This window comes from Geotrypetes seraphini, chromosome 1 (genome assembly GCF_902459505.1).
Source record: "Geotrypetes seraphini chromosome 1, aGeoSer1.1, whole genome shotgun sequence".
NCBI classification, from domain to species: Eukaryota; Metazoa; Chordata; class Amphibia; order Gymnophiona; family Dermophiidae; genus Geotrypetes; species Geotrypetes seraphini.
This window is the reverse complement of record NC_047084.1, coordinates 114,200,106-114,226,210: the sequence shown is the minus strand read 5'-3', so window position 1 is coordinate 114,226,210 and position 26,105 is coordinate 114,200,106. Positions and strand designations below refer to the sequence as shown.

The window sequence follows — 26,105 nt, the reverse complement described above, 5'->3', positions numbered from 1 at the left end:
GGTCATTTACCCTAAATCAGTTGTTACATAGTAATCACATGGCCCACAATATCTGACTGAATGTGTATCCCCCTATATTGCGCTCCAGAATCTGGCTATACCATTGAGAAGAAAGGCTGCAAACTGTGAGGGTGGGGTGTCCTGGCATCCGGATGGCTTTTCAAAACCCGGCCCTTTCAGATCCTGGCAGGGTGAATTAGGTTCAGAATGCTTTTTTTCTTGTTTTCCGCCTCTACATCTAAGGTGCGTCTTATGGTCAGGTGCGTCTTATGGAGTGAAAAATATGGGATATTGTAATCATTTAGGGCAGTAGAGGTTTCTACCATGGGATGGCGAGGAAAATGCTCCAATCAGTGGCCTAATAAGGGGTGGGTGGTCCACCACTGGGCGTCATGTTGGCGGGGGCACTGGCACCCCTCGCCATGTGCCCCCTTCCCCCATGCCTCTAGCTGTTCAACAACTTCAACGTGTTCCTCGTGACCGCATCATCTCTCTCAATGATGTCAGTTCCGAGTACCGCGCTTAGGAAGTGACATCAGTGGGAGAGCCGCTGGGGTCATAAGGAGCATGTTGTTTCTCGCAGCTGTAAACAGCTAGATGTAGGAGGAAGGGAAAGGAGGTGCATGGCAGGGGGGATGGGAGAAGGAGTGGGGGTGGGGGGAAGATGAAGGCAGGGGAGGTGTGCATCTCACTCTTGCTACACCACTGGCTCCAATGCTCATTGGAATCAGGTTCTAGTTCTTATCAGCTTTTACAAAGATGTTGAAGACCCACCAAAGGACCATTTAAAGTAAACTAAATTAATTAATTTATGGAGCATGTATGGTTGGGCAGACTGGATGGACCACTTGGGTCTTTATCTGCCGTCATTTACTATGTTACTATCTATTTGATTTTAATAGGTGCGCTTATTCACTGTGTACGTACAGTTTCATGACCCTTGTAGACAGTTTAGAACTGAAAGGCATAGTGGGATATAAGTGGATTGTTATGTTATTTTATATGAGCGCTGGAATATTTAGTTTGCTGGCCTGCAGTAGAAACCTCTACCACTTTGTAAAAGCCAGCAATAGTGTTTATATTGGACAAGTTCCTGGAGAAAAAGTCCATAGTCTGTTATTGAGAAAGACATGGGGGAAGCCTCTGATTGCCCTGGATTGGTAGCATAGAATCTTGATATTCTTTGGTGTTACGGAATCTTTTGTTACTCTTAGGGATCCCAGAATCTTGCTAACTTTAGGATTCTGAATGGAATATTGCTACTCTTTGGGGTTCCGGAATCTTTTGTTACTCTTTGGGATTCCAGAATCTTGCTAACTTTAGGATTCTGAATGGGGTACTAGTGACCCGGATTGGCCACCCAGAGGCTACTGGGTTTGATGGACCATTGGTCTGACCCAGTAAGGCTATTCTTATGTTCTTATGTTCACTGTCCCCCAGATTCTGTATTTTTATTATTTATGTATTTTTAGTATTTCTATACCACTTATAGCCTAAGTGGTTTACATTCAGGTACTCAAGCATTTTCCCCTCTGTCATTCTTATCTAATGTACCTGGGGCAATGGGGGATTAAGTGACTTGCTCAAGGTCACAAGGAGCAGCATGTGGTTAGGCTGCAGCTCTAACCAACTGTGCCACACACTCCCACACCTAAGGTTGAGTGCGTCCATCAGCGTGTGCAGCCAATGTGGCGAGGGCATGACTTAAAATTGCCAATTGGCTCTAATTGGTATCAATTAGAAGTTACACAGCACTACCTGGTAGGCGCCATATCCAGTGTGTGAATCTGGCCAGGGCAGATCACGGGCATTCCCAAAAGTTATGCGCCAACCACGAGGTCGGTGAATAACATGGCTGGTTTATATGGGTGACGCGCACTGGCACTAAGCGAGCTTCCATAAGGTGTACATACCTTTTATAGAATCTCGCTAAGCGCTATACCGGTCAGCACCAACTTTTTAGGAATCGGGGGGGGGGGGAGGTTCTGGTACTACATCACTGCTGGATTTCTTTAGTTTGTGGCTTAATAAAATTGAATAAAAGAATATGGGGAGGGAAGGAACTGAGGAAGGGGGAAGTAGAGTGATTAAGAGGAAAAAGACAAAAGACTGATTTATTTAGCATTCGGAAAACTTTAAAGACGTGAAATGATAAATAAGGGATTGCAATTGACGACTTCCTTGTCCAATTATAGGCTTTCCATGTCCTTTCAATAACTTTGTGTGAACCGGATCGAGCCCCATAGTTGGGATGCCTCAGTATACAAGACTAAGGGCTCCTTTTTCTAAGGTGCGCTAGCGTTTTCAGCGCACGCAGGAAATTACCGCGCGCTACGCTTCTAGAACTATCGCCAGCTCAATGCTGGCATTAAGGTCTAGCGTGTGCGGCAATGTACCGCACGCTATTCCACGCATTAAAGCCCTAACGCGGCTTAGTAAAAGGAGTCCTAAGGTTTGGATTGGATTGGAACTAACATAATTAACATTTAACCTTCTAACAAAAATACTTCTTTTTTTTTTTTAACTGAAAATGGGAGGTGTCGACTGGGTGAATTGGGATGATCCTCTTGCCCATTCTCCATCTCTGCAGGTATTTGGGGCATTACGCATTTCTGCATTTCCCGTTTCTTGCTTTGGTGTACCAGTTATCTCATGGCGATGCTGGACTTCTCCACCTGTTCTGTATTTCTTATCTCATTTTGTAGCTGTTAGTGGAGACTGTACTTTTATCCTATATACCTCCATTGGTTCTATGTATTTATATCTGTATTTCGGTGTTTGGGTTGTTCTCGTTCCCTTGTTGAACCCTTACTAATAGAAATTATTATTATTATTATTTTATTTTTTTTTAAATAAAGCATTTTGGACCCCTGTTCGATTACAGAAATTAAATAGTTCCGAGTCTAATTGATGCTGTCATCTCAAAGTTGGGACGTTGGATCATCTATTGTACTATTGTCTCTTGATACTTACATTTTGGAGATCCATCTGGGATCAAGTGAACAAAATATTGGAAAACCCAGTAGCATTGACGTACGATACCATCCTATTTGGTAGGTTAATGAGGGCTAAAAGCCAAATATCTGCTCGGAATAACAAACTTCTCTTTATAATGACAGGGGTTGCCATACAACTTATTTTGAGGAACTGGAAGAACTGGGATCAGTTAAATTATACGTTTTGGTGGGAATCTCTGTGTTACACTTTTAAAATGGAACGTATGATGGCCATACTACAGGGACATTATAGGAAACTTATGGATATTTGGGAACCATTGACAAAATTCTGTAAGGAGTGATTGTTGATTTTCCCTTTGATAATACACGTCCAGGGTGGGTGGGAAGATTTTTTTTTAAAATTTAGAATGCAATTTTAGGATATGTAGATGGGGGAGGGGGGTGATATATGTATTTTATCATAGCAATTGCACAAAGGTGACCCCATAGACTTCATATATCTTGATTTCCAAAAAGCCTTCGACAAGGTACCCCATGAGCGCCTACTGAGGAAACTATGGAGCCACGGGGTGGAAGGGGATGTGCACAGATGGATCGAAAATTGGCTGGCGGACAGGAAGCAGAGAGTGGGTGTAAAGGGACACTACTCTGACTGGAAAGGGGTCACGAGTGGTGTCCCACAGGGGTCAGTGCTGGGACCGCTACTGTTCAATATATTCATCAATGACCTGGAAACAGGGACAAAGTGCGAAGTTATTAAATTTGCGGATGACACAAAACTCTCCAGCAGAGTCAGAACTGTTGAGGAATGCAATGAACTACAGAGAGACCTGAACAAACTGAGTGAGTGGGCAAATAGATGGCAGATGAGCTTCAATGTAGAGAAATGTAATGTCTTGCACATAGGGAAAGGGAACCCCATGTATAGCTATACGATGGGAGGGAGGGTACTGGGGGAAGGCAACCTAGAAAAAGACATGGGGGTATTGGTGGATAAATCAATGAAGCCGGCGGCACAATGCGCAGTGGCCTCAAAGAAGGCGAACAGAATGTTGGGCATTATCAAAAAAGGTATCACTACCAGAACGAAGGAAATTATCCTGCCGCTGTATCGAGCAATGGTGCGCCCGCATCTGGAGTACTGTGTCCAATACTGGTCGCCGTACCTTAAAAAGGATATGGCGATACTCGAGAGGGTCCAAAGGAGGAACAAGGATGATTAAGGGCATGGAGAACCTTTCATATGCCGAAAGGTTGGACAAGCTGGGGCTTTTTACCCTCGAAAAGTGGAGACTTAGAGGGGACATGATAGAGACCTATAAAATCATGAAAGGCATAGAGAAGGTGGAGAGGGACAGATTCTTCAGACTAGCGGGGACAACAAAAACACGAGGTCATTCAGAAAAATTGAGAGGAGACAGATTCAGAACAAATGATAGGAAGTTCTTCTTCACTCAGAGTGTGGTGGACTTCTGGAATGCACTTCCAGGAGAGGTGATAGGACAGAGTACATTATTGGGGTTCAAAAAGGGACTGGATGACTTCCTGAAAGAGAAGAGGATAGCAGGGTACAGATAGAGGGTTACTTACGGGACATTAAGTAAATGGGATATAAACATCCTAGGTAAGGAGCGCTTACAGGTCATGGACGCGGGAGGGGACTGCTGGGCACGATGGACCCCCTGGTCTGACCTGGCAGGGGCAATGCTTATGTTCATATGTTCTTATGTTAATATAATTTTGACTGATTTTAAGTGCTGTTAAAGTGTAAAATGTCTATTAAATATGTTGCATTTATTTTTGGCCTTAAAATTAATAAAGATATAAAAAAAAAAACTTCTAAAGAAATAAGAGACAGAAAATAAAAGGAGGAAGCAAAGAGATGAGAAAGAAGGGTGTGAGTGGAGGACGAATATGTGTGAAGGTGGTGAAGACAGATAAGTAGGAAGAGGAGAAGTGGAGAGAGGTAAAGGGAGAAGGAAAAGGTGTGAAGATGTGTGAAAAGAGCAGGAGGAACGCAACGTGAGAGAGGAGAAAGGGTGAATGGTTGGGAGCGGAGGAGAGAAGAGGAAGGAGTCTGTGTGAGAGGGGAGGAAGGGAGAGAAGAAAGCAGTGCAACGTGAGAGAGGAGAAAGGGTGAATGGTTGGGAGCGGAGGAGAGAAGAGGAAGGAGTCTGTGTGAGAGGGGAGGAAGGGAGAGAAGAAAGCAGTGCAACGTGAGAGAGGAGAAAGGGTGAATGGTTGGGAGCGGAGGAGAGAAGAGGAAGGAGTCTGTGTGAGAGGGGAGGAAGGGAGAGAAGAAAGCAGTGCAACGTGAGAGAGGAGAAAGAGTGAATGGTTGGGAGCGGAGGAGAGAAGAGGAAGGAGTCTGTGTGAGAGGGGAGGAAGGGAGAGAAGAGGAAGGAGTCTGTGTGAGAGGGGAGGAAGGGAGAGAAGAAAGCAGTGTAACGTGAGAGCACGGGTAGGATGAAGAGGAACACGAGAAAAAAGGAGAAGAAAACCCTCTAGAGACAGAGAAAATGCCAGCAATGGGCCCATCCAGATCAAATAGGACCGAGGAATGACATAAGCAAAAGGAAGATGACTAAAGGGTGGAGAGGAAAGGCTGAAAGAATAGAAAGTGTAAACGGGCAGACCAGGGGGCACAAAATTCCCCCCATCTTGGAGCTCTGAACATCATCATAACCAAAACTAGGCCTACGAGGTGGCACCTGCTTTACTCAAAAAAGAGAATCGCTAAATGGCTGCTTTTGATGTAAACGGCAGCAGCAAAATGTTTGGGTGAACCACCAAGTCAAGAAGGCTGAGGGCTTCTGGGAGCCAGAAAATAAGCCAGGGGCCTAGTTTGAACCGAAGCATTCCCATCCCTTCAGCACAGAATTCAGAAAGTTAGACCAACTGAAAGAGGGGGACATTCAATAGACTTAGTGGATAAAGACAGGTTGTTCGCCATCTCCAAGGTAGGGAGAACGAGAGGGAACTGTCTAAAATTGAAAGGGAATAGATTCCATACAAACGTACGAAAGTTCTTCTTCACCCAGAGAGTGGTGGAAAACTGGAACGCTCTTCCGGAGGCTGTTATACGGGAAAACACCCTCCAGGGATTCAAGACAAAGTTGGACAAGTTCCTGCTGAACCGGAACGTACGCAGGTAGGGGTAGACTCAGGGCACTGGTCTTTGACCTAAGGGCCGCTGCGGGAGCGGACTGCTGGGCACGATGGACCACTGGTCTGACCCAGCAGTGCCGATTCTTATGTTCTGATGACAGGAACAGGGCACTTGGAACGCTGCAGCAGCTTAGGGACCCCGCACCTATTTTTTCCCTTAATGTTGGGTCGGTTGAGGAGACATAAGAAAGGTGGGCTGGACTGGAATGTTCAAAAGTCCTCTTTGCTGCAATCTGCCCGAGTCTCCACCAGCAGGGCCTCCAAATACAAGTCTGATGGAAACTTTTAATTCATTTGGGGCCCATTGACGTCCTTTGTAGAATTTCTATAGTTATGGTTTGTTATTAGATAATATGCACATCCAGGGAGGGGGGAGGGGTGGGAGGTAAATAAGGTTGGGAAAATTGTTGGAAAAGTTTTGGTGGGGGGAGGGGAGAGTATTAATAAGCATGAATATTTGAAAAATTTTAAGTGATGTCTTTATTGTAAAAAGATGAATGTAAAAAGATTAATTTCACTTATTGTATATGTTTTAAAATTGAATAAAGAATTATTTTTTTAAAAAACCAAATACAAGTCAGATGGTGCTGTTTGTTTGCTCATACTGCTACCAATGCTACATTTTCCAAGGAGATTTTGGTGCCCTTGATCACACTGTCGCCCCGTTCCTCACCTAGTCTGGAAACCTCCCCTTCTACGCTTCAGATGGTCTGCTCTTATCCTTTCTTCTCATCAGTATCAGAGGGGTTACCGGACCCCTAGACCTGCCCCCCAGGCCTGCTCAGCTCCGCCCATCCCTGTCCCGTTACGCCCCATCCCCGCCCTAGCCCACACCCCCCCCCCCCCGCTGCCTGCTCTCATCGAGCAGGAGGGCATCCGTTCATGCGCAGATGCGATGATGTCATACGCACGCATGCATGCGTGGCATCCGCCGGGATTTGTTGGAAGCTTTTCAAAATCCGGACAAAGTGCCGGGTTTTGAAAAGCCATCCGGACCCCCAACCATGTCCTCGAAAAGGAAGCTGTACGTCTGGTAACCCTACAGAGGGGGCTTCTCAAAGTCCTTCAGCCTTGGGGCATCGAGACAGATTTAGATGGCACTGGATGTTTGAGATGTATAGATATAGGGTTACCATACATCTGAGATAACTTGGACATGTCCTCTTTTTAATAGGACTATCTGGGTGTCTGGACCGTTTTTTTTTTTTTTACATTGTGTCAGTCTGGTCAGGTTTGGCAGGGCCGACTTACAAGGAGTCTGGTGGCTCTTCCCCTCTTACCTCCTCGGGGCTGTAATTCAATTTTCTTCAGACCACCAGCAGCTCAGCAAGGTGAGCTGCTGCCGTTGTCCTGCCCTGGAAGCGATTTTCTGTTCCCACATAGGCGGGACCTGCAGAGAAATGGCTTCCGGGGCAGGCCAGCGGCAGCAGACTCACCTCACTGAGCTGCTGGCGGCTCAAAGAAATTTATTTAAAACTTCATATACCACTTTAAACCAAAGCAGGGTACAATCGACATACATCAGGTAATCAACTCTTCCAAAACATAATGCTTAGAACACCCCAATCTTCGTATAAAAGCTGACACGTATACATATGTCTTCACAGACCATTCCAAAGCTTAACACCCATGACTGAGAACATTGATAACCCTATGTAGGGTTAGCAGACATCTGGATTTCCCAGGACATGTCTGGGGTTCCGGACAGCTTTTCAAATCCCGGCACTTTGTCCGGGTTTTTAAAAGCTTCCCGTCAAAATCACATCGGAAAGGGGCATCCAAGCATGTGTGGATGCAATGCGGATGCTGTCTGGGGGCGGAACGGGGCAGAACTGGGTGGACCTGGGGGCGTGGCCATGAGTCTGGATTTTCCTTCGGTCAATCTCATTGCATCTTCTGACCTTAACTCTTGCTTCAACATTTCTGAGGACATAAGGGGGAGAGCCATCGGATTCGGAGTAAGCCAAACTGCATGCGAGGTGCTGATCTTTAATTCTCAAAATTAGCTTCTGGAGGGGGAGCGGTGAGGAAGGGGCTAAGGGCAGGGTGATGGTGGGGTGAGAGTGGAGTCAAGTGTCCTCTTTTTTTCATTTCAAAAATATGGTACCCTATATATCAGTGGTCTCAAACGAAAACCCTTTGGCTAAGTCTTAATAATAATAGCTAAAGAGACGTATGATCAAGAAACTGTTTTATTTTACTTTTGTGATTATGATAAACATACCAAGGGCCTCAAAATAGTACCTGGCGGGCCGCATGTGGCTCCCAGGCCACGAGTTTGAGACCACTGGTCTATATGTATAGTAGAGGGGAGGGCTGTTTGCAGTGAGCTATGCTAAACAGTCTGTTTCTTTCAAGAGAGCTAAAGACATCATCCATTTTGTGAATAGTTTTCTAATTCAACCAAAATGGCTGTAAAGTCATGGTGAAAAGCATGGCCATCTTTTTCTGTCATGTTACTTCCAGTGTATCACCTCTGTGTTGTTCCTACAGGCAGTCCTTGCTTTCACCATGTTTACGTTGGCCAGCTCCTGTCCCTGGGTGCTCACGTGGTGAATTACCATCAGATAGCGGTAATTACATACTCTCCACTTCATGTTGTACTTGGCAAAGCGCCTACTAGCCTTTACTTGGATGCCAGCTTCCGTGGCCAGAATTCCAATATAAGCATCTTCCACTGGAATGGGGTGAATGTACTCAGCCATCAGCAAAAGTTTGCTGGCCACATCCAGAGACAAAATGTAGCCAATGCCACTGACATAGGGAGGATATTCATCTGGCCAGTAGTCCTCCCTGGCCACATACCACAGGCTAGAAGGCTCTCTGATGACCTTCCGCTTTTCCTGAGAGAACAAAGCGCCTACATATAGTCCGGTCTTTATGGTATTGTGTACAGCCAGAAACATTGGCAAGCGGTCACTGTTGACAAAGCAGTCATCATCCGTTTTGAGAATGTAGTCAGGCTGGCATCGCTCTGTTGCCCACTTGAGTCCATGCATGACCTTCAGTGTTAAGTTGCGGTAAGTGTCCAGGTAGTCGCCAACCAGGATGTCTCCGAAGTTCTGTTGTTCTTTCTGAATTCTTTGAGTGATCCCATCAGCTAGTGTCTGGCCAATCAGAAACACAGTTTGCCAGGCAAACGGTGCCCACTTCTCCTTGGCTGCCCAGGTTTTTCGAATCACCTCTCTAGCTCCCACGTTCCTTGGCGCTGAAGTCACAAGAACCATAAGGACCTGCTTGGTATCACACCGGGGCTCTGGGAAAGAGGCCGCAAACAAGGAAGGAAAATCCACTCCGAGAGAGGTAAATATGAGATCTCCCTTGGAAGGTCTGATGGGATGCTTGGCCTTAAAGACAGAGAAGGACTTTTTCACACCCCTTGGCTCCTGTTTGTCCTTGATCCCGACAAATATATACCAGAAGAGGATCAATAAAAGCAGGACACTAGAGAGAACCCCTTTCAAGTGAAAATGCATTAGGGACGAGCAGAGATTTCATTATTATGATAAGCAGCAGCTTTGATTGCTTTCTCTCTAACACAGGATGGGTGGAGAGAGAGGAAAAAACTCTTCATCAGATAAGGCCTAGCGATTATTATTGAGGAATTGCACTGAATAACTCCTTAGATCTGAGCTTTAAAAGCTTCCCCAACTCATGAGGGCATCATTCTTTTTCCTCTCTCCCCTCTCAGAAAGTGTGACATGGTGTGGTTTTGCAGAAAGGACTGCATGTTTGTTCCCAGTGCGTCCAAGACTCCAGTGATCCTGTCTGGATGAGAGATGCCTGGCAAACCCAGCTTATCCTTAGTCACCCCACCAGGAATCTCATGGATGTTGTACGATTCGGCAATCCTCACCTCAATCCACCTTGACCACTGAGGTGACTCACAGCTCTACCAGCGGTTGTACAATTGGCAGGTGCTCATCCTTCGTTTGCTCATAACATACTGGGGTGCCAGGAGTTCACGGGGTCTAATACAGGCTCCAGTTAAGGTCTCACCACACAGGGATCATGCAAATCTTTGCAGGAATCTGGGGTTGGGGATTTCGGGAATCTCCATGCACTGAGACCTGTCCTCTTGCAGTGGCTGCTGTGAAATACACAGAAAACCGAGATGAGAGCCAGCAGAATTTAGGAAGGGCACAGCTGAAAGCAGAGCTGTTCTGGGACATTTAGGGACTAATTTTCAAAAAAGATAAACGCCCATAAAATGACATAAAGGAGCAGTTAGACACCTTTCTCTCAAAACCCTTCCAATTTTCTATTTTGGAAATCTATATTCTAGATGGATATCCAAGCTGTTGATCAGTAGTCATCACCGTCCCCGTCCTCGCGGAAAACAATCCTGTGCCATTCTAACATGTCTATCTCAACTTTAGTCCTTCTATACCAACATTCTTCAATGCAAGACTTGAGGGTTTGTGGTTGGGCCCATTCATACTTTTGATTCTTCCCTCTCTCCTTGAATAATGACATCGAGATGGCTTCCCAAAGTTATCTACGGGGATGGGAACGGTGATGAATTTTGTCACCTTGTCATTCTCTAGTCTACATCTCAAGGGGGCCTGTTAGACGCATGGTGTGGATGAGACGAGGGTGGATTTAGGACTTGGACAGTTTTCTGCCATAATCAAGCATTTAAGAATAATCCAGGGCACAAGTTAGATGTTTAAAACCAATTAAAAACTCATTTTAAAAAAGTAGATGCCTAATTTTAGGCTGACTTTATAGAATTTGGGGGTTAGATTTATCATGTATGCACACAAATTATAATATTTTATTATATATGTGAGTACTTGTTCTGTCCATGCATGATGCTTCCCCTGGACACATCCACATCATGAAATGGTGTGTACTTTTAACTAATTGGTATTCTGTAAGGGGTCATTTACATGTATGTATTGCCACATTTTCACTGTTGCTACCCTGGAGGAAAAGTCCATAGTCTGTTATTGACACAGAAATGGTGAAAGCTTCTGCTTGCCCTGGATTGGTAGCATGGAATGTTGCTACTCTTTGAGATTCTAGAATCTTGGTACTCTTTGGGATTCCGGAATCTTGCTATTCTTTAAGATTCTGTATGGAATGTTGCTACTTTTTGAGTTGGAATCTTTTGTTATTCTTTGGGATTCTGGAATTTGCTATTCTTTAGGATTCTGAATGAAATGTTGCTACTCTTTGAGATTCTAGAATCTTGTTATTCTCTGGGATTCCAGAATCTTGCTATTCTTTAAGATTCTGTATGGAATGTTGCTACTCTTTGGGGTTCCAGAATCTGGCTAGTCTTTAGGATTCTGAATGGAATGTTGCTACTCTTTGGGGTTCCAGAATCTGGCTAGTCTTTAGGATTCTGAATGGAATGTTGCTACTCTTTGGGGTTCCAGAATCTGGCTAGTCTTTAGGATTCTGAATGGAATGTTGCTACTCTTTGGGGTTCCAGAATCTGGCTAGTCTTTAGGATTCTGAATGGAATGTTGCTACTTTTTGGGGTTCCAGAATCTGGCTAGTCTTTAGGATTCTGAATGGAATGTTGCTACTCTTTGGGGTTCCAGAATCTGGCTAGTCTTTAGGATTTTGAATGGAATGTTGCTACTCTTTGGGGTTCCAGAATCTGGCTAGTCTTTAAGATTCTGAATGGAATGTTGCTACTTTTTGGGGTTCCAGAATCTGGCTAGTCTTTAGGATTCTGAATGGAATGTTGCTACTCTTTGGGGTTCCAGAATCTGGCTAGTCTTTAGGATTCTGAATGGAATGTTGCTACTCTTTGGGGTTCCAGAATCTGGCTAGTCTTTAGGATTCTGAATGGAATGTTGCTACTCTTTGGGGTTCCAGAATCTGGCTAGTCTTTAGGATTCTGAATGGAATGTTGCTACTCTTTGGGGTTCCAGAATCTGGCTAGTCTTTAAGATTCTGAATGGAATGTTGCTACTTTTTGGGGTTCCAGAATCTGGCTAGTCTTTAAGATTCTGAATGGAATGTTGCTACTTTTTGGGGTTCCAGAATCTGGCTAGTCTTTAGGATTCTGAATGGAATGTTGCTACTCTTTGGGGTTCCAGAATCTGGCTAGTCTTTAGGATTCTGAATGGAATGTTGCTACTCTTTGGGGTTCCAGAATCTGGCTAGTCTTTAAGATTCTGAATGGAATGTTGCTACTCTTTGGGTTTTGGCCAGGTACTAGTAACCTGGATTGGCCACCTTGAGAACGGGCTACTGGGCTTGATGGACCATTGGTCTGACCCAGTAAGGCTATTCTTATGTTCTTATATAAAGTAGGCATGTACAAGGGTGGCTTGAAATATTTGGTAAAAAAAAAAAAAAAGCAAGTTAAACAATATAGTCACCATCGAGGGCTATACGAGGGGGTGCTGAAAAGTTCTCAACCACCTTCCTAAATTCTGAGCATTATTTTGCCACTGTAGCTGAAAAGAGAGTTCTTATTTCGTTAATGCCAGTTTGTAGAAATGAACGTCTATGTTTTGACCTTGTTTCAGATCATTGATTGAACCATATCCACGTCATTCTCTTCTTGGTTGGGCTGAGAACCTTTTAGCACCCCCTCATAATGTGAAGAGTTTCAGTGTTGGTAACCAGAACTGAGACTATGATGTCATAATGCCTCATTCCACCAATAGGAGCCAACCTCATCAGTGATGTCACAATGGCTCGATTGTCCTATACTTGGCTCACTTTTATTACATACCAGGGGGTGTTGAAAAGTTCTCATCCCCACCAACCAACTTCCTAAATTCTGAGCGTTATTTTGCCTCTGGAGCTGAAAAGAGTCTTATCTTATTTGGTTAAGTGCCAATTTGCAGAAATTACCATTGATTGACCCATATCCACATCATTCTCTTCTTGGTTGGGATGAGAACTTTTCAGCACCCCTTCATACACTTAAGTTTCCGTTTTTTTTGTACCATAGGAAAATCAGCTTACAAAAAAACCTGGAAACTCGCTGGACTGCGTATAGTCCTCATAGTCCTCGATGGAGATTACGTTGTCTAGTTGCTTTTGTTTTTAACCAAACTTTTCAAAACACCCTCATACTTTACCCCATTAAAGTTCTTTCTTCCTTATAGAATTACCCCAATGAGTCTATCAAATGTGTTTAATTCATATTCTTTATATTCAAATTTATCACATGCATATTAATTGTGGATATCCTTAAAACTCGACTGGCTGGTGGATCCCTAGGACAGGTTTGAGAAGTGCTGATGTGGAGGGCAGCTGACCAGGGCTGGCATTGGGGACGGAGACCCCCATGCGAGCCCAAAGCTTAAGACATCACAGCCTTCAGCAGGAACTAGGGGACCCCTAAGCGGCTGAAAGCTTAAGACACAACCTGCTAGCATGTTTTGGAGTCCCCTCCCAAAGTGGAGCATTGGTCCTGCAGCTGAAAGAAGCCCTGAGAGAAGGAAATGGATGATTTCAAATTGTAGATCATAAAAACATATGCATCGTAGACAGAGGGGAAAGCAAAGCATTTCTAAACAGGCAACATAAAACACATCTCAGTCTAAGAAAGAGAAAATTAGTACCCGTGTTTCCTTGAAAATAAGCCCTAGTCCCTGGATTCACTGGCAGCAGCGCTTCCCCCCCTCCGCTGCACAGCCGAACCCCCACTGACTCTCCCATATTTCCATCTTTCCCTTACGTCTGAACCCCGCCGACCCTCTGACTGTGAGACCTACTACCTCCCTCCACAGAGTAGAGTCGGCAGCACTCTAAACAGGCTGCTTCATGGCCTTCTCCCGCCGGGGCATTCCCTCTGCTGCATCACTGATGATGTCATCAGCAAAGCGGCTCACAGAAGGCCCCGGCAGGAGAAGGCCATGAAGCAGCCTGTTTAGAGTGTTGTCGATGCTGCTTTTTGGAGGGACACTTAAACAATGGCAATGTGGTTTAAGTAAATGCTTTATCCAGTCCAAAAGCACTATCAATAAATGTTCAAAAAGTATGTCTGGATCAATATAAGATTTTAATAACTTATGAAAAGTTCAAAAAGGACACCTCAGCCCCACCACTCCACCGCATGTAATGTTTTCTATAGCGGGAAGCAAATTGTGGTGCTTCATCATTGGCTGTCACTTTTTGTTTTTGCACTGTTGTTTTTTATATATATATATGTGTATTTTCTTTTAAATTTTTATATCTCAATAATTTAAAGAAATAAATATTTCCTTAACACCAAACATTCTCAGTGTCATAGTGTATAGTTTAAAAGTAAGTAGTACTTATCTCAGCCAACACCTAGGGAGTCTGACCCGACATGTTTCACACAACCAAGTGTTTTATCAAGGGTCTCCCAAAGCTGCCGCTGTCATCCGACTCACTTAGATATGGAGTCGGATGACAGCGGCAGCTTTGGGAGACCCTTGATAAAACACTTGGTTGTGTGAAACATGTCGGGTCAGACTCCCTAGGTGTTGGCTGAGATAAGTACTACTTACTTTTAAACTATACACTATGACACTGAGAATGTTTGGTGTTAAGGAAATATTTATTTCTTTAAATTATTGAGATATAAAAATTTAAAAGAAAATACACATATATCTATATATATAAAATCGGATGTATGTGTGTATGTGCCGCGATCACGCAAAAACGGCTTGACCGATTTGAACGAAACTTGGTATGCAGATCCCTCACTACCCGGGATGATATGTTCTGGGGGTCTCGCGGCCAACCTGCACACCTGGGCGGAGCTACAAACATAAAATCAGATTTCACCCATTCATGTCAATGGAAAAAATGTAAAACAGCTGCCAACGCAAAAACGGCTTGCCCGATTTGAACGAAACTTGGTATGCAGATCCCTCACTACCTGGGGTGATATGTTCTGGGGGTCTCGCGGCCCACAACTCTATGTTGCTTGCTCAAGGGTGGGTTCACCCAAGATTTTATATGTTCTTGCTCCTGGAGGTGAAACTAAAAATGTTGTTTATAATCAAGTTTTGCGTTAGTTGTATTGTATTCATTTTGTCAAATATTTCACATTATAATTTGAATATATGTGTGTGTGTGTATGTATGTATGTTCCAGCATAACTCTTCAATGCATGGACAGATTTCAACCAAACTTGACATACACATTACTTACTATCTGAGGACAAACACAGTGGGGGTGGGAAGGGGGGATATGTAAAAATGATTGAAAATGACAGATTTTAGTATCTACCCCATAGTGTTTTCGGGCTCACAGATGAATACTCAGCATAACTCTGAAACGCATGGAGAGATTTCAACCAAACTTGGTACACATAAGACTTACTATCTGGGAAAAAATATTGTGCAGGTGGGACGGGGTAAAATACTGTGGGGGTGGGAAGGGGGTGATATGTTAAAATTATCAAAAGCGACAGATATTTATGTCCAACCCATAGTTTTCGGGCTTGCATAGATAAATACCAACACTCCCGATGCCGTTTAAGTCTAAGTTCAGCCCCATAGAGAGGGACATTCCTTTGGGACATGTGGAGGGTAGGGGGTTGGGACATGGGGGTGGGGCATATGGGACATGTGGGGGGGGGTAACGTGGGGGTGGGACATGTGGGACATAGGGGGGTGGGACATGTAGGGGGTTGGACATTTTGGGATAAATAAATATCCGGGCAACGCCGGGTAATCAGCTAGTATATATATAAAAAACAACAGTGCAAAAACAAAAAGTGACAGCCAATGATGAAGCACCACAATTTGCTTCCCGCTATAGAAAACATTACATGCGGTGGAGTGGTGGGGCTGAGGTGTCCTTTTTGAACTTATCATAAGTTATTAAAATCTTATATTGATCCAGACATACTTTTTGAACATTTATTGATAGTGCTTTTTGGAGGGAGGCATGTAGGTCTCGCGGTCAGCGGGGTTCGGATGGAAGGGAGAGATGGAAGGATGGGAGGGTCAGTGGGGGGTTCTGCTGCGTGGCAGGGGTGGAGCTGCTCAAGGGTTCTGCTGCACAAGGGATGGGAGGGAGGGATAAAAAGATGTCAGAGGGAAAGCACAAGGGGATGGGTGAGAGGGGAGGAAAGATGCTGCACATGTGGGGGAGAGAAAGGAAAGAGGAAGGGAGAGACGATCATTGTACCAATCCTTCAGGAAATCAATTAAAACCTATCTCTTTGACAAATTTCTCTGACTCCTTCCCTGCCTTGTTGTATCTCTGAAATGTTTCCGGATATACCTGACTACTCTCGGCTTATTAATGTAATTTGAAAGTCCTTTTCTGTAACATCGCTGTCTGTGTACTGTCTCTTCCTCTGTAAACCGCTCTGAACTGCTTGTGGTATTGCGGTATACAAAAATAAAGTTATTATTATTATTATCACATGAAAAAAATAAGAACTAGTGCCTTTTCTTGGCCCAAAATTAATATAAGACATTGTCTTATTTTCAGGGAAACACGGTAGAAACAACAAAAGGGATGTTCTGGTCGTGAGCTTATGTGAAGAGGCTGGTGACACCACCGTCTTTTTGTGGGATTGATAAAAAGAATCACAGCCTGCTTCTAGTATTCGGCACAGTCCCTTAGAGCTAGAAGCAGAGACCTGATGTTATCGGCTGCAGGGTCGATGGGGCTCACCTGAAAGCTGTGTCCGGACTGTTAGAGGCACCGAAGTTTCACGTTGACTGAGCACTTGATAGACCGTCTGTCAGGGTTATCTAAACGGTTTACGGTACAAGGACCCGCCGCTGACTGCAAACCCCACCAGCCGCAAGGATACCAGCAGGAACAACAAACATAACCTTTCATCTCTCTTTCCTTAGTTAATATTTAAAGAAGGCAATAAGTAACCAGAAACAAAATACCAAAAAACAATCACATAAGTAACAACAACCACCTCCCCCCCAAAAAAAAATCTGAAAAATTCATGCAGAGAGACTTCAAGTTTAACTCGGAGGGATTCCTGTTGAAATCTACAGCATATGTTGTTGACAAAGTTCCACTAAAAACCCCCAAAACCAGACTGCTGCTTCACGTCCTTCCGACATTCGGGGGCAGGGGGAGGGGGAAAGAGGTGGGTCATGAATTCCAGTGTGTGCTATAGGACAGGGAATCGCTACGTCGTCTAATGCAGTGTTTTTCAACCTTTTTACACCTATGGACCGGCAGAAATAAAATAATTATTCTGTGGACCGGCATCGGTCCGTGGACCGGCGGTTGAAGAACACTGGGCTAAGTCGGGGCCAGACCCCGCCCATCTCTACCCAATCTCCACCCCACGTCCCGTGCCTCATCTGGAAGCCTTCCCTCTGACATTGCAACGTCAGAGAGAAGGCTTCCGGTTCAGGCGCAGGATGCCTATAGGAGCCACTGCCCGGGGCTTTGTGCACTGAATCAGTGAGGAAGAGGGAGCTGGCTCGAAGATAACGCCGCATTGATCACACCGTGGACTGGCGGTTGAAGAACACTGTTTTGAGCCAGATGCACGTGCTGGCCCTGTGGACCGGCAGGAAATTTCTGTGGACCGGCACTGGTCCATGGACCGGTGGTTGAAGAACACTGGTCTAATGCACTGTTCAATGTGCGAAGATGTAAGACACAGTACGATGCACAAAAAGACTGCCCGAGTCTTGTACGTGAGAGGCCGGCTGGATAATGGCTTGGTCCCCCAGTTCGGAGCGGACCCCTTTGCTAAGCTAAATAGTACCCCTGAGGTAGAGATTTAGGGCACCTGGCACCAGCTTTGCTCACTCCTTAGCATCTGCCCTCTGGGGGTTTACGCTCTCTACTACACACGGCATGATAGAAACGGCACTAAGGTGAAACATCTTAAAATTTGTACCTATGCAATGACGACACCTCTTTATACGCCTCTTATTGGGAGAGGGAATTATTTTATAAACTGCTTTGATTGCGCAGTTTTTGAAAGCCGGTATTGTAACTAGCAACAAACATCTGTCCTTTTTAACAGTTACAGGCCTCTTCTTGCCTCTCTGAATCTTAAAGACAGTTACTTTTTTTTATTTTTTTTAAATTCTTTATTTATAAATTTTAACAACTGACAATCATTACAAGTCAATTAAGAAAAAATACAACGTAAGCTGGAAATAAAACTACCATTCCAAATGATTTAAAGAACGTCAGCTTATTCCAATAATCGGAGACGTAGCTGAAGAAAAAACCTGAAATAAGTTACCAAGCAAAACGATTCGCAAGCAAACCAAAGAGACGACCCTTTTGCTCCTGAACATTTCTTTCCTGAGCTATCTTGAGAGCAGCAAAACTCATGCAGTCTCTCTGTCTGAAATAAACTTAGACGGCTGCTGTGGTTCATAGAAAACATATCTGTTACCTCTATGGGCTCCTTTTACTAAGGTACGTTACCGTTTTTAACGCATGCAGATTATTACCGTGTGCTATGCAGCTCGAGCTAACGCCAGCTCAATGCTGGTGTTAAGGTCTAGCGCACGTGGCAAATTGGCGTGCGCTATGCCGTCCGTTAATGCCCTAACGCAGCTTAGAAAAAGGAGCCCCATAGGTCATAATCCACGTACGAGGGTCTCTTAGAACAAAGATTGCCCCTAACTGTACAGCCCGAGGTCTTCCTTCTCCTCTGGGTTAATCGGGATACATTCTTATATTATTTGTCAAAAAGGGAACATCTTTATGCTTAAAAACCATCTTAATCAAGTGAATGCACTGCTTTGGAATCAAGGTGCTTTTACATTCAACTCTCGGTTACAGCCAGAATTCTACTTTCTTCCAGCTACAGAAGCAACCTTATTAACCTGATCAGACCCTCAGCGGCACCACTCAGGACTCAAACTTCTCATAGCCCTGAGCTTTACGTGTCAGCTCGTCACTGACGACCCACCGATGACCATTGTAAAGAATTGACGGTTACAATGGTCGTCGGTGGGAAATAGGGATGGAGCCTTGAAAAAGCAATCTAGGCGAAACATGTCGACTTTGACATCCCTAACTAACGCTGACATCTTTAGCCAAGAAGACTTAGCCACAAACTTAAGCTAAGTACTCATTTATAAATAATAGAGGGGAAGTTATAAAATTAAGCTCTATTAAGAGAAAGTAGACCCAGTGACGAGCTGACACGTAAAGCTCAGGACTATGAGAAGTTTGAGTCCTGAGTGGTGCCGCTGAGGGTCTGATCAGGTTAATAAGGTTGCTTCTGTAGCTGGAAGAAAGTAGAATGGCTGTAACCGAGAGTAAAAACCATCTTAAGCATCCAATCCCAGTCTGAGTCACTATTAATGTTAGCAGGAACCAGAACCTCAGCATGGGACCTCTCAAGGAACTGTGTCAAATTTTAACTATCAGCAGATACATTCTGCGGATTAGGATTTTGAGCTTTGACTCTCGTTGGAAGGTAATATATTTTTACGCGGTTTCTGATACTTTCAGAATTTAATTCAAATATCTTTTAAGCATGGCCAAGGCAGTTATAGGTTGAACTTTCGGAAAGTTCATAATCCGGAGATAATGGTTAATAGACAACGGCACGAAAGACAAAAGCGCGCGCCGACAATTAAGCGCAGCGCGCGCTGCCACGCCGCTCTAAATTACAGTTTTTAGTAGCTCCGACGGGGTTTTTTGTTGGGGAACCCCCCCAGTTTACTTAATAGAGATCGTGCCGGCGTTATGGGGGGTTTGGGGGATTGTAACTCTCCAGATTTTACTGTAAACTGAACTTTTCCCCTAAAAACAGGGAAAAAGTGAAGTTTTCAGTAAAATGTGGGGGGTTACAACCCCCCACAACGCGGCGCGATGTCTATTAAGTAAACTGGGGGGGTTCCCCCCCACGCCCCCCCGTCGGAGCACTAAAAACAGTAATTTAGAGTGGCGTGGCAGCGCGCGCTGCGCTCAATTGTCTGGGCGCGCCTTTGTCCCGGCGCGCTTTTGACCTGACACCGGAGATTATATCTCCTAATGGAATTTTCCATCATTTCTTGTTTAAAGTGCAAACTAGCACTGTCCTTAGCCCAAGCCAGAGCTTGAACTTCCAAAGTTTTTAATCTTAGTCTCAAAAATCACCCGTTTTATTCTCCAAACTTGATACTATCAGTTTTAAGTTCCAAATTTTCTGAAAGGGCAGTCGTCCAGCGCATAGAAAGTTGATTCCCCAGTGAAGTTTGCATATTTGATATGGCCTTTGTAAGGGATTCCCTGTAGCTCCCAAAGTACCTTTGACCACCTCATTTGGCAAGACGAATTCTTGGGCTACCAAAATACCTGTAGCCCCCTTAGTGGTCGGAGAAACTTCTTGGGCTTGCTGAAATCTTCCCTCCGACTGCTGCGATCTTGACAGCTCCTCCTTTCCCTTTCCAGGGTCAGTCCTCCCACTTGGAGAGGCCGGCAAGAGGGCATCCTGCACCGGCATGTCGAAAAACGACTCCTCCGTCGCAGCTAAGTGGAGATCACTCATCCGGAGAAAAAGTGGCAGTCTCAAAGGAGAGGTCACGCGCCTCAGCCTGCGCATTCTCTCCAGCTCTGTTTTGGCTCTTTTGAACCAGGTTTTCACTAAACTAAACTTTAAGTTTATATACTGCATCCTCTCCATAAAGATAGAGCTCGGCATGGTTTACAGGAACGTTAATAAAAGGAAGGAAAAACATAATACCAATTAGTGATTGTAAAGAGGATAGCGAGATTTACATTTTTGAGAATAGCCAAGTTTTCAGCAGGGCAGGAAAGTTATTCCAAAGCTCGGTGATTTTGAAGAAAAGAGATTTCCCTAATTGTCCCGCAAAGATGATGCTTTTTAACGAGGGGAAAGATAGTTTAAGTTTTTGGGTGGATCTGGTAGTGTCAGGTCTGGTAGAATTCCAAGATAGTGGAATTAGGGGGGTGAGAATTCCATGCAGGATCTTGAATGTTAGGCAGGCACCCTTAAAGTGAACCCTAGAAGTTTTGACAGAAGCGGGGAAACATGATTTCAACTCAGGTTTCTTCAGGTCTTTCCATAATTTTGCGGTCTGCCTTCTTCTCGGTAGCCATTCTGCTTCTCACTTGTGCTCTACAAATTTCTTCAGACCTTTTCTGTTTCAGCTTTGGTTGGTGTTGTATTCATTGTGCTAATGTTTTTCCCCCGTCTCCAATAGAATTGTTTTGTGTTTTTGTCGTTTCAATAGAGACGTTTACTGCATTTTAAACTAAACTGAGCCTTCAACCAAAAGGAGCTCAACTTGGTTAACAATAATGTAAGACAGAGAACGAATGTAAACTAGAAGCTTTTCGGAATAGAACGAAGGGACCTAAACTTCTACGTGAAAGCGGTAACTCATTCCAGAGCTCATTTAAATTGTTTCTCGGGAGGGGGGGGGGTGTTTCTACAAATAGGTTCAATTTACACATACTAGGAAAGGACTGAACCTCACTCCTAAGCAGGGCATGTGGAGTGTGATCTCTCTCATACGCTGCTGTAGAACTTGTTACACCCCAAACAATGGGAAATATTTCTTTATCCTCCTGTCATATTTCTTGGTACTTGGGAATCTTTTCTCTCCACTTGGGACTGGGATTAACAGTGTTCTAGTGCTTTTTTCATTCAGGAATGGGCTTGTCCAAGGTGATCCTAAGCTCTTCATTTTCCACAGGTCTCTTAGGGTCGTGATTTCAGTGCTTTTCTGGTATGGTGATGTTGTAATTACAGAGTTTCTAATGGTGAGTCGTGACTTCTCTCCTATGTGAATCCTTTCAAGCTGTTGCAGAGAGCTAGTCTCACAAACTTATTGCATGAAAAATTCAAATGGTTTTTCTCAGGGTTAGTGTCTTAAAAAATGGTATTTCAGAGCTGTCAAGTCTTCATAGCTTTTCTGACACTTGTTACACTTATACGGGCGTTCGCCCTTAAGGGTTCTCATATGAACTTTAAGGCATGACTTCATAAAGAATCTTTTCTCACATTCTGTACAAATATACGGTTTCTCTTCAGAGTGTGTTCTCATATGCATTCTGAAATATGATTTGTCACTGAAATATTTCTCACATACACTACATTTATAGGGCTTCTCTCCTGTGTGGATTCTGCTATGATATTTAAGAGTTTTTTTCAAGGGGAAGCTTTTTTCACATTCAGTACATATATATATGGTCTCTCTCCAATATGGGATCTTAGGTGTGCTTGGACATTGAAATTTGTGGTATAGCACTTTCCACATTCAGCACATTTATACTGTCCGACACATTTATATTGACCGTCTCCACTGTGGGTTCTTAGATGAGATTGGAGCTGATTAGTTGTAGTAAAGCATTTTTCACATTCGGTACATTTATACGGTCTCTCCCCAGCAGTGGCATACCAAGGGGGGGGGCGTGAGGGCGGTCTGCCCCAGGTGCCAGCCCTGAGGGGGTGCTCCCGGCCTCGCCGTTCAGTCCCCCCCCACACCCCCGAAGGACCGCTCGCCCCACTGACCTTCTGACGTCAGAGGAGGGGCGGGACCGCGGCGCAGGAAGCAGCGGTGGGGGGGGGGACTGAACGGCAAGGCCGGAAGCATAGGTAGTGCTGCTTCATAGGTGGTGCGGGGAGGCCAGGGGGACGAGCGGGCAGGCAGGCAGGCTTTCAAGGGGGAGGGAGGTGACAGGCAGGCAGGCAGGCCTTCAAGGGGGGACAGGCCTTCAAGAGGAGGGACAGGCCTTCGGGGGGGTGTGCAGACCTTCAAGGGGGAGGGACAGGCCTTCAAGGGGGGGGGCAGGCAGGCCTTCAAGGGGGGACAGGTCTACAAGGGGGTGGGACAGGCCTTCAAGGGGGGGACAGGCCTTTGGGGGCTGCAGGCCTTCAGGGGGGGTGCAGGCCTTCGGGGGGTGTGCAGGACTTCGGGGGGGGTGCAGACCTTCAAGGGGGGGACAGGCCTTCAAGGGGGGGGACAGGCCTTCAAGGGGGGGGACAGGCAGGCAGGCCTTCAAGGGGGGACAGGCCTACAAGGGGAGGGGACAGGCCTACAAGGGGGTGGGACAGGCCTTCAAGGGGGGTGCAGGCCTTCAGGGGGGTGCAGGCCTTCGGGGGGGGTGCAGGCCTTCGGGGGGTGCAGACCTTCAAGGGGGTGCAGGCCTTCAAGGGGGGGGACAGGCCTTCAAGGGGAGGACAAGCCTTCAAGAGGGTGGACAAGGCCTTCAAGGGGGGGACAGGCAGGCAGGCCTTCAAGGGGGGGACAGGCCTACAAGGGGGGTGGACAGGCCTTCAGGGGGTGCAGGCCTTCGGGGGGGGGTGCAGACCTTCAAGGGGGTGCAGGCCTTCGGGGGGGTGCAGACCTTCAAGGGGGGACACAGCCTTCAAGGGGTGGGACAGGCAGGCAGGCCTTCAAGGGGGGACAGGCGTAACAAGGGGGAGGGACAGGCCTTCAAGGGGGGACATGGCCTACAAAGGGGGTGGGGACAGGCCTTCAAGGGGGGACAGCAGACCTGTTAAAGGGGGGGACAGGCCTTTGGGGGGGGACCCTGGTTTAGAAAGTACACGGAGGGAAGGGGTGTTCAAAGAGACGTGCATATGCCAAACTTTTTTGGGGGGGGAGGAAGAAATAATGCGTCCTGAAAATAGAGGAGAGGGAGAGAGATGATGGACCATGGGATTTAGGGAGGGAAGGAACAGAAAGGGAGAGAAACTGGACACAAGGGATGGTGTGGAGGAGGGATAGAGATACTGGATAGGAGGGTAATTGGAAAAGAAAGGGGAGAGATGGTGGACTCAGGGGTGGTGGGGAAGGAGGAAGAGATGCCGGATGAAAGGGTAGTTAAGAAAAGGTGGATCTGTGGAGGGAGATGAAAAAAAGGAAAGATACCAGACTTCCTGGGGAGGGGAGGGAAATGGAAAGGGAGGACAGAGTTGGCAGATGGATGGTTAGCACGCAGAAAGAAGGAGACCCTGGCAAGCAAGTTATCAGAAGAAAACCAGAGCCTTGGACCAACAAGATTTGAAATATAACCAGACAACAAAAGGTAGAAAAATTAATTTTATTTTCTGTTTTGTGATTATAATATGTCAGATTTGAAATGTGTATCCTGCCAGAGCTGGTGTTGGACTGCAAACGTGAGCTAGGATTTAACAGAGAGAAAGTCCTTTTTGTTTCTTTATTTTATTTACACTACAGCGCCAGTGTGGTTAGGAGAAGCCAAAGGGGGTGAAAAAGCTATAAAACCCACCAGGAGTTTTGAAAATAATCACCCAACTGGGCAGGAAAATCGAATTGAAAAACCAATTCAATAGGCTGAATTGAATCGAAATTTTTTTTCCTGAATCTGGCAGCATTAGTTTGCGCTACAGAGGACAGACGCCAGAGGGTGGTGGTTAATGGAAGTCGCTCGAAGGAAGGAAAGGTGACTAGTGGAGTCCCTCAGGGTTCGGTGCTGGGGCCAATCCTGTTCAATATGTATGTAAGTGACATTGCTGAAGGGTTAGAAGGAAAAGTGTGCCTTTTTGCAGATGATACCAAGATTTGTAACAGAGTAGACACCGAAGAGGGAGTGGAAAATATGAAAAAGGATCTGCAAAAGTTAGAGGAATGGTCTAATGCCTGGCAACTAAAATTCAATGCAAAGAAATGCAGAGTAATGCATTTGGGGATTAATAATAGGAAGGAACCGTATATGCTGGGAGGAGAGAAGCTGATATGCACGGACGGGGAGAGGGACCTTGGGGTGATAGTGTCCGAAGATCTAAAGGCGAAAAAACAGTGTGACAAGGCAGTGCCTGCTGCCAGAAGGATTCTGGGCTGTATAAAGAGAGGCGTAGTCAGTAGAAGGAAGAAGGTGTTGATGCCCTGTACAGTCATTGGTGAGGCCCCACTTGGAGTATTGTGTTCAGTTTTGGAGACCGTATCTGGCGAAAGACGTAAGAAGACTTGAGGCGGTCCAGAGGAGGGCGACGAAAAATGATAGGAGGCTTGCGCCAGAAGACGTAATGAGGAGAGACTGGGAAGCCCTGAATATGTATACCCTAGAGGAAAGGAGAGACAGGGGAGATATGATTCAGATGTTCAAATACTTAAAGGGTATTAACGTAGAACAAAATCTTTTCCAGAGAAAGGAAAATGGTAAAACCAGAGGACATAACATAAGAACATAAGCAGTGCCTCTGCCGGGTCAGACCACAGGTCCATCCCGCCCAGCAGTCCGCTCCCGCGGCGGCCCAAACAGGTCACGACCTGTCTGTATCACCAGAGGGGGCTCCCTTGCCACCTTGGTTTCTCATTTAAGTCCTGTCTTCCTATCGAAGTCCTAATCCTCCGATCTTGCACATGCACGACCTGGTTTCTATACTCATTACCTGGTTAGCTTTCTATACTTGTGTTACATCCCAGTTCCTCCCTCAGTATCCTATGATCCCTTTATCCTTCAGGAATCCGTCCAATCCCTGTTTGAATCCCTGTACCGTACTCTGCCTGATCACTTCCTCCGGTAGCGCATTCCAAGTGTCCACGACCCTTTGGGTGAAAAAAAACTTCCTTGCGACATAATTTGAGGTTGAGGGGTGGTAGATTCAGGGGCAATGTTAGGAAATTCTACTTTACGGAGAGGGTGGTGGATGCCTGGAATGCGCTCCCGAGAGAGGTGGTGGAGAGTAAAACTGTGACTGAGTTCAAAGAAGCGTGGGATGAACACAGAAGATTTAGAATCAGAAAATAATATTAAAGATTGAACTAGGCCAGTTACTGGGCAGACTTGTACGGTCTGCGTCTATGTATGGCCGTTTGGAGGAGGATGGGCAGGGGAGGGCTTCAATGGCTGGGAGGGTGTAGATGGGCTGGAGTAAGTCTTAACAGAGATTTTGGCAGTTGGAACCCAAGCACAGTACCGGGTAAAGCTTTGGATTCTCGCCCAGAAATAGCTAAGAAGAAAAAAAAAAAAAAATTTAAATTGAATCGGGTTGGACAGACTGGATGGACCATTCGGGTCTTTATCTGCCGTCATCTACTATGTTACTATGTTACTATGTATGCTACTGTCTTAGACTTTAGGATCTGGGATTGGGGATAGATGGCATCCTCAGTACTTTATAATGCAAGTGAAACGAGGATTTGGTCAGAC

At 45.4% G+C, this 26,105-nt stretch overlaps 1 protein-coding gene across 6 annotated transcripts; it reads right to left on the bottom strand.

The window, feature by feature from the left end:
• Positions 1 to 8,299: 8,299 nt before the first annotated feature.
• LOC117356633 (beta-1,3-galactosyltransferase 5-like) lies at positions 8,300 to 20,452 on the bottom strand. Of its 6 annotated transcripts, none has more exons than XM_033936143.1 (3): positions 20,316 to 20,452; positions 16,704 to 16,883; positions 8,300 to 10,215 (listed from the first exon to the last, which is right to left on the bottom strand). In XM_033936143.1, the coding sequence occupies exon 3, from the start codon at positions 9,599 to 9,601 to the stop codon at positions 8,582 to 8,584; it is 1,020 nt and encodes a 339-aa protein (XP_033792034.1). In that variant the 5' UTR covers positions 9,602 to 10,215; positions 16,704 to 16,883; positions 20,316 to 20,452; the 3' UTR covers positions 8,300 to 8,581. The 6 variants fall into 6 exon arrangements, with proteins under 6 accessions (XP_033792034.1, XP_033792025.1, XP_033792042.1 ...); XM_033936134.1 differs by having other exon boundaries at positions 20,268 to 20,377; XM_033936151.1 differs by having other exon boundaries at positions 8,300 to 10,212; positions 20,268 to 20,377.
• Positions 20,453 to 26,105: the final 5,653 nt, after the last annotated feature.

Excerpts from the sequence above, each read along its gene's own strand:
- LOC117356633 (XM_033936143.1), bottom strand. The coding sequence starts at position 9,601 with ATGCATTTTCACTTGAAAGGGGTTCTCTCTAGTGTCCTGCTTTTATTG.